Below are 11,812 nucleotides of genomic sequence, written 5' to 3' on the forward strand. Positions count from 1 at the left end.
TTGATCAAACCATGTTATCAAATGAATTTAAAATCAATGAATGTGATAAATGTGTCTACATTAAAGACACTCCGAATTAGGAGGTCATTGTATGCCTATATGTGGACGACATGATGATAATGAGCAAGGACATTGCTAATGTAATGTGCTCACTAGCAAGTTTGATATGAAAGATCTAGGAGTTGCCGATTTGATATTGGAATTAAGATTCACAAAACTCCTAACGGTCTAGCATTGTCTCAATCTCATTATATTCAAAAGGTACTTGAAAAGTTCAAGTATTTAAATTTCAAAAGGGAAAAAACGCCAATTGATGTGAACTTTAATCTTGCTAAGAATATAGGTGAAAATCAGTCTCAATTGGATTATGTCATAGTGTTGGAAAGTTTGATGTATGTCATGAATTGTACACGATCAGACATAGCCTGCGCTATAAGTAAATTGAGTCGATACACAAGTAATCCCAATCAAAATCATTGGATGGCAATGAAGAGAGTTTTGGGGTACTTAGATGACACTCAAAACTATGTTTTATATTACAACAAATATCCAGTAGTTTTTTAAGGATATAATAATGCAAATTGGATTACTGGGTCAACTGAAACGAAATCCATGAGTGGATATGTTTTCACTATTGGTGGAGGAGCAATATCTTGGAAATCATCCAAACAAACATGTATAGAGTCTGAATTCATCGCCTTAGACAAGGCAGATGAAGAAGTTGATTGGCTCCAAAATTTCTTAGAAGATATTTCGTTTTGGCCCAAACCAATGGCCCCTATATACATACATTGTGATAGTCAAGTTGCAATAGGAAGGGCTGGAAGTGTTATGTATAATGGGAAGTCTCGTCACATACGACGAAGGCATAACTCTGTTAGACAACTACTCTCTAGTGGAATTATCACAATTGACTATGTAAAGTCAAAGGATAATGTGTCGGGTCCACTTACAAAAGGCCTAACTAGAGAGGGAGTTGAGAGATCATCAACGGGAATGGGACTATGGCTGAGAACAAGTCATCGTGACGGTAACTCTACCTAGAAGACTAGAGATCCCAAGATCTAGATTCAAGGAGATCAAACAGAGCCATAGATGACGGTTCAACATTGTCAAAAATTATTTTATGATCCATTCTCATGATGAGACAATGTTCAGTAACCAGGATAAAGGCATAAGGACTTTTTAATGGTTTCTAAGTTTGATACAGGGTATATCAAATAGTGTATCTACAGGATAACACAGTTAGAAACCACCTATGTAAGTGTGAAGTGTAGGCCGCTTCAAGGAGAATCCGGTAAGGCCAGTTCACTAAGCACTTATTAACCAAGACGTGTTCATGGCTGAAACGAACAAAACAATGAGAACCAAAAACAGTTCAAGGGTTGATTGTGTGACTTATGTTGTCTAGGTTTACACTAAAGCTCGATGGTTCAAAGATGTCAAATCTACCGATTGACCGAGTATATCTGATATATGTTCACTACGAAAAGTTTAAAGAGAAACCTACTTATCCAGATGCGATTAACCCTTATTTACGAGACACACAAGTTTTGCATGCATATGTTTTAACAATAGTCATTCCCCATTCATGTGGGGGATTGTTGGGTTTTAGCAAAGTGTGAATAGGAAATAAAAAGAGAAAATGGAAATATGTGGGAACTAATTTTGGAGGGAAAATGAAAAGTCATTGCAAATTGCAAATGAAAAATAATTTTCCCATATTGGTAGAAGAAAGGAAAATTATTGTCCTTATATTATGAAACACTTCCTTTAGTTCTTAAAAGGTTAAGAAGAAGGTCCCCCCTCGCGCAGTCGTCGTCGTCGCTTGCTCAGCTTCGGTTTTGGATTTGGATTTGGCAAATGAAGTGATTGATTGATAATATTTTTCGACAAAATTTATTTAATCAATCTCATTAATTGATTTCCTTTCTCTTATAAATTAATTCATGATGTTAGTTAATTAACATAATTAATTTCGCATAACGGGATTTCTTTGAAATTCGCGTGTAACGGTAACGTTGTTCTGAAGGGACCTGTTCCTTCCGAAAAGACGTTATTTTTCCCAAAAGACACAACATTCTGGAACGATATGTCTAAAGAGAAGCGTTCACACCATTTTCGAACAGACGTGTTCCTTGCTGCAAGTGGCTATAAGTAGAGACTCTTTTTTCGATTTTCAACACTGAAAATTTTTCCTCTCTACGTACATTTTCTTACATAAACAAATTGTCGATCGATTGAGTCTGTGTGTACCCTCGTTACTATTCTTGCGTTCGCTGAAATTATTAAAGTTTGAGGTACCGCTACTTCTCTAATAGGTTAATCCGTTTTATCTTAGGAGGAATTAATCTGCAACCTCGGGTACTTGAGGGGATTAAATTTCTTAAGAAAACACAGTGGGTTCTGTGGACTCGAATTATTTTTTTTGTATGTTTCATCTATTTTAATGTTTTTGTTTTGCTAACCTTAATACAGAAGATAACATACCATTTGTTATACTTTTGGGCCAAATATACCATTTATCCATTAAATATGTGGATCTCAACCTTAGAATAAACATGTGAAAGATTGTGATTAATTTTAAAAAAACCAGATCATTTTTATCTTGTTAATACCCAAAATACGTAATTACATAAAGGGTTTGAGATTAATTAGAAGGACCCAAATAATTTATGTCCCTGCCAACAACAAAAATAACCCATAGCCCAACCCCAACAAAGCTTCAAATCTCAACAATGGAGTAATGTAAAAGTTGTTTTCTTCAAATCAGTTTTGATCACTTCAATAGCAATAATTTTCAACTTCTCCACCTAATGTGCATTCTAATTTTAGCACATCAATTCAAATCGATGGAGTTTCAAGCACCACCTTAATTGAAATTTCAAAAACTTCACCATTGAACTCAGATGATAAACTCAACAAGAAAGTATAACACGCAAAAAAAAATTAATGTTCTGTATTTTAGAGAAAAAATGGGAACAATAATTATAAAATGAGTTTTTATGTATCAGTTGACAATTTTTTTTTTTGACAAACAATTCGTTTTGATTTTGTGTGACTTATAGATGGATTTAGCAAGAAAGTATATTAGTGAGTTATTTTGGGTATAACCGGATAAAAATGATGTGATTTTTTAAACTTGATCTCAACATTTCCCATGTTTATTCTAGGAATAGGACCCACATAACGGATAAAGGGTATATTTGGCTCAAAGTATAACGGAAGGGATATATTTGGCCCAAAAGTATAACGAAGGGTATATTTAAACTATTTTCTATAGTACAAGGGCATATTTAACCCTTTTCCGTTTAAAATTTATGGTCTAAAATGATTGATAGAAATTTGTATGGCTATAAATCATTTCATTAAAGATAAAATGAACATTTTAAAGTTAAATCACTATTTAATATAGAAATATGTCATTCTTTTTTAAATTGATTAAAAAGAAAAATAAGTCATATAAATTGTTTAGCGGTTCTTTATTTCTTAAGATTTTTGCTTCAGTTTTGATTTTTGTGGATTGCAAACTCATAAACAATTGAGATTCATTTGGTTTTGTATTTTAGAGTGACCAACAAACGCTCTATAAAAAATATATTAAAAAATAAATAAATAAGATAAGAGGATATTTTTGTACAATAGGAGACTGAGCAATAGGTAGTGTATTTTGTTGGATGGTCTTTATCCTGTGTTGTAATTAAACATTTATTTAGTATAATTAACCAAAATGATTTGTCCATTTTGGTTAATTATCAAAATAAGTGGCCTTTTTTACATTTTAGAAGGAAAAAAAAAGACCTTTTCAATCAGTGGCGTAGCTACCCTTATGTCAGGGTGTCTAATTGAAGACCATTTGTTGGAAAATTATATCATATATACAAGTAAAATGATAAACAAAACGACTAAATAACATATTTTAGATACCATATTAACACAACAATATGATGTAACCTAGTGGTTTCAGGCACTACACACAAACTTAAAGTGTTCGAGTATTCAAATCTCACTAGTAGCAAAAAAAATCACTTTTTAAGAAGAGTAGATTCACTTTAGCCCTTAGACACCCTTTGTGAATTTTCCGACTCTGCCACTATTTTCAACTTTGGACTCTGGACTCTAAAAAAATAAAAGGAATTATCAAACAGACTAGCACACATGTGGGGGAGATTTCAAGAAAGAGTAATGTCATGATCCAATCCATAGGTGACATAATTCAATTTTTAATTTCAATCCCATAAATTACACGCATGAAATAAATCATACTTAAGAAAACAATTACAAGTTATAAAGGCGTCTCAAGTCATAAATATGAAAATTATATGTGCAACTCCAAAATTTGGTGGTACAAGGATAAAAGTGACTAAGAGTAAATGATACAAATTTTAAATACTCATTATATATAATATTTTTAAATACTCATTATATATAATATTTTGAAATAAGAAAAGACAAAATAAATAAACCAGGAGTCTGACATTATGGATCAACCAAACAACTCATGTGATGTGAAGATTGAGATAGTTTGAACATGTGACGTGAAGATTTTTTTTTTTTAATAAGTCCCACGAGGGTAGTAAATTGATAAGTCAAAAGGCGATCGAGAGGGTAGGGGGGGGGGGGGTGGAGCCTAACCTCTGCATACAATTAAGTTCACAATTTGACCTAAGCCATATACAAGATGGAGATAAAACTCCTAAGCATTAGCTAAACATGTCATCGTCTATACAGTTAACTCTATAAATGAAATTTATCATGTTAAAGTTACGAGGAAGGGACTTAATTAGCAGAGTATTCATGTCACATTTTAAAGTCAAATCGTTACTAATAGTAACATATAGTTAGTAACATATATTTTATAGAACACACGAGTAGTGTCGTTACTATAAATTCATACTACTTCTAAAAAATTTCAAATATATATATATATACACATTATCTTTGTTAATTAATGTATAATCGATGATGGCTAATAGAAAATCAGTCAGCACCAAAATTATAAAGTAATTAATACGTTAAGTTGCAATTAATTTAAACTAAATATTGTAGATTACATCTCAAGAGCGAGGAGGGGGCATATATAATTTATGCTTTTATTATATTATTACTACTACATATATAACATAGTATATAACAAAGGAGTTTCAGATATTACTATCATGTTTGAGTTTTAATGAGCACTTTTTTTTTTTTTTTTGCTCTTCCAAGGTATGACATTCTTGAAACCCTTGTACATGGAAGCCTGTATATTTTGAAACATGAATCAATTTTAAAGAACCACCAAAAAGGAAATGGAAAAAAAAAATTAATTAGAAAATATGAATAGCTACGAAATATGTCAGTAATCCCTAACTAATTCAAAATATCTAAAAAAAATTATAATCTATCGCTAATTCATAACTAAATATAATTAGCATAAGATATTTGTTGTTTAGCTATAAAATCTTGTCTGTCGCTACTGTCTAAAGTTAAAGATCAGTGAATAAGATTGAATTAACAAACCGACAACTGCTAGTAGTTGTGGACAGTGGCGTTAGGAGGGTATTTTGGTAAGTTAAGCAAACAAATTTATAATTAATATATCTTATTTAATTGTCTGATAAACAACAAAAACATTTAATTTTTTTTTTAAACATGAACTTTAACTTGACTTTAACGGATAGTTATGTCCTCTAACTTTGAATGTGCACATAAACATCTAAATTTGTATAAAATTGAACTAGTAGACACGTGTACTACATGGCATAACACACGTAAGACACAAAATTATCATGTAGCACAAATATGTCTATTTATTCAATTTTATACAAATTTAAATATCTGCTTAAGCACACACAATGTTAAAGGTCATAATTGTTAGTTAACGCAAGTTAAGTATCATATTTATATATTATACCTGACTTAAAAGTTACTCCTTAACATTTTCAAATACTTAAAAAAAAACTCATTCTATAAGAAACGGAAATGTAAATAAAAAGCATACTCTAAAACTTACCCAAATGTGAGAGTGAGAGATGCCGGAGAAGTAACCATTTCTTTCAAGTCCAGTGCCAGTTCCACAATCTGATGATGAAGATGAAATGACCAAATTACCCCCACCGACACCAATTTCCTTCTTAATACGTCGTTTAGCAAACCATTGTTGCCACCAATAAGAACCTCTTCTACGCACATTATTATTAGTACTATTATCATCATTCTTATAAAGAACTAGAGTACCAAGTTGCCCTCTCTCAAGGACATTATTTATTTTAGGGGAGGAGGGTATTTTGGTCATTTTTTCCAAGTAGTAAAACCTAGGAGGTGGCTCTAAGAATTTAGGTTGATCATTAAAAATGGTAGAAATAATAATGTCAGTACAATAAGGTCTAGGTTTACCAGGATGTAATTCCCACTTAAAAGGAACAGAAGCTAAACAAGTGTGAATTGGTGGAGTTAATACACCTGATGAATATTGTTGATGATGATAATCATGAGGTGAATATTTCAATTTCATGGATTTTGGTGTTAAAAATAGAGGAAGTTTTGTGGTGGAATTACTTTGCTCTATGTTAGACATAATTGGATGGTGTTTTATTTTGTACTAATATTTCTTCTACATAAAAAAGAAGAAAATGAAGGACAACTTTCTTTTTTATGGTGACTATTGATGGTTTTGTTCACGGGGGGGAAAAGGACACACCTTTACATCACTTTACGCAGAGAAAATAATGAAGTCTTTGAAGACAATGATACCAATGTTTTAAATGGCGGGGATGATCACGACTCACGAGGCGATGTGAAATGGAGCTAAGTGTGTAAGTCTCAAAATATGAGGCATAAGTTCATTGATCTATGAAATATATATTTTATGTATTTTTAATTTTATAATTTTACGTAAAATAAATAATTTTTTCATAAATTAATTGTCAAAAAAATAGAAAAATATTATAATTATTATTTGAGAAAGTTAATTATATAAAAAATGATAAAATAGTCAATATATTCTTTAAAATAAAATCACCATCCATCTTCATATCTATGGAGTATTTCTTTTCACCCTCGACTAATACTTGTGCTGATTATTGTTTATATATTTAAAAGAAAAAAACTTAAGAGAGTGTCAGAGCAATAACAAAAAATAGATAAAGTTGCTTTAAAAACTTAGTATTGTAGAATCTCTATTCTATCAATTTGAAGCATAATCATCTAAAAAAATACTTATGGCACTGTCATTTTCTATGAGAGCTTCTTTATTTATTTATAAATTTTAGGAAAAATCACTACAACACGATAGCAAAAAGTATAATTATCATTGCACAAATAATAAAAAACTTGATTTATAACAAAAATACTTTTAAACAATAAAAATTAAATTTTAAGCTCGCAGTGTACACTTTTAAGCCCTTGATGCCCCAAATTATAGAGCTTATTCCTTGTGGATCTACGCCTTTCATTTGTGCCTCAGAGCGGATTTGGTATGCCCACCCCAAAATTTGTGTCAAAAAGGTCTTTGAAAACACTCATGACTAGTTCTCTCATGCCTTAAAATATATGATGATATTTAACTTGTTATGAAATTTTCAAAATAAAGGTTTTTTTAAAAAAAGTTTACAGTCTTGAATAAGTTATAGATACTTTTTGATAGTATGTACATAGATACTTTTTGATAGTATGTACGCAAACCTTCATTACCTTTGTGGAGGTGAAAAGGTTGGATCCAAAGACTCTTGGCTCAAAAGAAGTCTAATCAAAGCATGATTGAAAGAAAAATAACAAAAACAAAATAGCAAGATATACGCATAAGTCATAAAAAAATGAAGCAACAAGTAGTAGTGAAAATTAAAGAATAAGATACTACATGACTAATAACTAATACAACTAGATAAGGAAAAAGTGAGAAGAGGAGACTCACCCCATATCTCTCCCATATAAAAGTATGACAACACTCGGCTACATACTATTTTTATACCTTAATTATCGACCTTCATACCGGTCTTTCTATAAAGGATCATATCTTCAGTAAGCTAGTTGAGATGTGTCATGTCATGTCTAATCACCTTCCATCGTTCTTCTTTGGTGTATATATATCTAGCTCTTTCAAAATCTGTAGCTAATATATTACACATCTTTACTTGGTGCGTCTATGCACCTCCTCTTTATATGCCCCAACCATTGCAATCTCATTTTATGTGCCATGAAGCCCACTCATATACGTACATTGTCCTATATAACTTCGTTCTTAATCTTATCGTTCTTAATATGTCTATGCATGCATTTAATTTGGTCATCCTCATTTATCTTACTGTCACCGTTTGATGTGTGGGTAATATTAAGCATCATTCAACAATGTAGGTCTAACCATCACTATGCATAACTTATCCTTAAGCCTTGATGACAGGTTCTTATCACTCAGTACCTCAGATATGAGCCTCTATTTCACTCACTCTGCTCCAATAATGTATGTTACATCCTTATTATTCTCCATGTTTCTTTGAATAATAGAACCAATGTACTTAAAATCTCTTCTCTTGAATATGGCTTGTGTATCGTCTTCACTTCCACCTTCGATTCATTTGTTGTGTCGTTGGACTTGCACTTCAGGTACTATATTTTAGTCCCGCTTAATATAAAATCTTTTGATTATAGGGTTTGTCTCCAAATTTTCAACTTATTATTAATTATAGTGTGTCTCATTGATGCATATTATGTCATCTACGGATTGTATATACCACGACACCTTCCTTTAATTTGAATATGTCACCTCAGTTCATCTATCACTAAGGCAAAATAAATGGGTTAAATATTGATATCCTAATGCAACCTTACCATGATTGGAAAGTATTGAGTCGCCTCCCACTATCCTTATTCTTGGGTCTTGGGTCCATTTTACGTGTACTAATGTAAGTTACAAGTACGCATTTAGTCTCCAAACATCGCTATAAAACCTCCTTAAGAACTCTATCGTATGCATTTTCGAGGTTAATGACATCATGTGTAAGTATCTCTTTATATCTCTATATTATTCCATCGTTCTTTTTTACAAGATGAATGACTTTTGTAGTCGATCGCCTCAACATGAATTTGAATTTGTTCTTGGGATAGACATAACCCTCTTAACCCTTATTTTGACTATCATTTCCTGAACTTTTATAGTGTGCTTAGTAGCTTGATACCCCTATAACTATCAAGGTTTTGAATATCACCCTCAATCAAAAGGTTATGTAAATACATTTTTCATCACTTTCTTATGTGTGTCTCTACTATCAATATTCCCTTCATCGTCCTTAGTACACTTTCCTTCGGTAAATTATATTAAATATAGAAAATATTACTATTAATTTAGAACTCATTGAAAAATAATTTCATATAAATTAAGATGACAAGTAATAACTTGTTTCGTCAAGTTTGTGAAGTCAAAACTGTTTTTTCTTAAAATAAAAATAATAATAAAGTGCTTATTTTATATTTAGCTATTTGCTCAAACTTTTAGGAAAAAAAAGTACTAGTGATTTAAATTGTAGCAAAATATGTTTTTAAGAAGCTAAAAAATACATTTTCAAAAGCATTTTTGAAATTTTAGCAAACACAACTTATTGCTCTATATTGATAAAATTAATTTTTGAATTATCTAATTAAACACAAATAATTATATTCCAAAAGTACTTTTTTATGAACCACTTTTAATAGAAAACTACTTTTAAAACTAAATAAGTATATTTTGTAAGGTCGGTCAAAGATACTATTAAAACATAAATATTGTAATTAATTATGGGAATGTGATTTTTGACTCTCTATAATAAGATGGCATGATGCTTGATGATGATAATTTTATTTTTATTTTCTCTTAATATAGTGTGGAAGGAATTGATGGGAAAAAAATATATCTCACTAACATGTTGTTAAGTATAATTAAGTATGTTTTGGCCAACCGACAACAAGCAAATCTAGTATTTTTTTAATTAGTGAATGATTGCATTTTTGTATGAATGAGATCTTGCTTAAATATCTGACTGCACAAATATCATTAAAATATCATCTGGTAAAACATACACTAACTAATCCATATGATCAAACAAAATCTTAGATTTATTGTGTAAGATATTTATTAATTGGACTACAATATATTTGAAATATAATATTTGGAAATCGTGTCAAGCCAGAAATAAGTTTGATGATATTTCAAAATATAAATATATCTCCGAACTATCGAAAATAATAGAGGGGTGAGTTTTTTTAGTTTTAACTAAAATATTGGATAGATGCACATGATTATGACATGTGTCCGTTTGTTAGTGTGAAGGATATAAGTGCTCCACTTTTTAGACGGCAAAAGTTATGGTGTCTCAATAGTATAACGAAGAGTATTAATATATCATTTTGATAATTTGGGAATATATTTAACCCATTCACGCCCAATTACTATAATATAAGCAAAATAAAATAACAATAATAATCGTTTAGTCAATATAATCTCAGAAGTTAAATTTGTGGAAAATGGTGTGAAGGCAGACCCTACACTTAAAACTATTTTCAATAGCGAGACATATTGAACTTAACGTAAGTTATTAGTTTCGTTCTCGAACTATATATTGACAGTTTTAACAATACTCTTCTACTTGACTAATTGAATTTAGATACACCCTTGATCTACATGTCATAACTAGTGGTCTCAAACTCTTTTTGGAGCATGAATTTTTTAATAAAAAGTCGAGAGAGGCGTTGAAAACACTCCTAAACTTGACTAGAATTTAGAGATATATTTCACTCATATTGTAAACGGAAAAGGGCCAAAAATACTCCTGAAGTACAGGAAAAGGTCTAAAAATACCCTTCATCCATCTTTTGGTTTAAAAAATACCCTTCTACTCATCTTTTTTGGTCTAAAATTACCCTTCCATCCACCTTTTTGCTCACTTATACCCTTACAACTAACAATTCTCTCTCTTTTTTAAAAATATTTATTATGTGTCATTTTCTTATTGAATGAAATAAAAATCCACTTCTATTAATTTTTCCCATAATTTATCCAAATCAAAACAATATATCTTTTCAAGATCCAAAAAATATTTTTTTTAAATCTAGTAATTTCTATTTTCTATAGCTTTTTCCAAAAAAAAATTGTTTTAGATAATTAAAATATTTTTAAAAATACTAGTCATGCCACAATTACAGGGACGTAATATATTAATAGAAATCCTAAAAAAATGTCTATCTTTTTTTTTTAAAAAAAAAAGATCATTTAATTTTTTTGACTAATAATCTTGTCGTCCGCGTCATTAGTGATCAAATCTTGGACTGGTGCATCAACTGTAACAACCTTTTTTTAGGATTTATATTAATATAATATGTCCCTGTAATTGTGGCATGACTAATATTTTTTAAAATATTTTAATTATCTAAAACAATTTTTTTTTGGAAAAAAGCTATAGAAAATAGAAATTACTATATTTAAAAAAATATATTTTTTGGATCTTGAAAAGTATATCGTTTTGATTTGGATAAATTTTGAAAAAAAATTAATAGAGGTGAATTTTTATTTCATTCAACAAGAAAATGACACATAATAAATATTTTTTTTAAAAAAAGAGAGGGTTGTTAGTTGCAAGGGTATAAGTGAGCAAAAAGGTGGATGGAAGGATAATTTTAGACCAAAAAGATGAGTAGAAGGGTATTTTTAGACCAAAAGATGGATGAAGGATATTTTTAGACCATTTCCTGTATTTCAGAGGTATTTTTGGCCCTTTTCCGTATGAAAATTTGAGGTTGTATTTAAGTTCAATTGGTCAAATTAATAAGTATTTTTAAGACTGTCAAAAATTTAGAAATAAAA

The 11,812-nt window shown here is 30.3% G+C and overlaps 1 protein-coding gene across 1 annotated transcript; it reads right to left on the reverse strand.

Moving 5' to 3' along the window:
- Window positions 1-5,008: 5,008 nt before the first annotated feature.
- LOC102600644 (uncharacterized) lies at window positions 5,009-6,809 on the reverse strand. The gene is made up of 2 exons (XM_006362072.2): window positions 5,996-6,809; window positions 5,009-5,242 (listed from the first exon to the last, which is right to left on the reverse strand). Exons 1-2 carry the CDS (start codon window positions 6,557-6,559, stop codon window positions 5,171-5,173), a joined length of 636 nt encoding a protein of 211 aa, XP_006362134.1. The 5' UTR covers window positions 6,560-6,809; the 3' UTR covers window positions 5,009-5,170.
- Between the last annotated feature and the right edge of the window lie 5,003 nt (window positions 6,810-11,812).

This window comes from Solanum tuberosum, unplaced genomic scaffold (assembly GCF_000226075.1).
Source record: "Solanum tuberosum cultivar DM 1-3 516 R44 unplaced genomic scaffold, SolTub_3.0 scf00382, whole genome shotgun sequence".
NCBI lineage: Eukaryota > Viridiplantae > Streptophyta > Magnoliopsida > Solanales > Solanaceae > Solanum > Solanum tuberosum.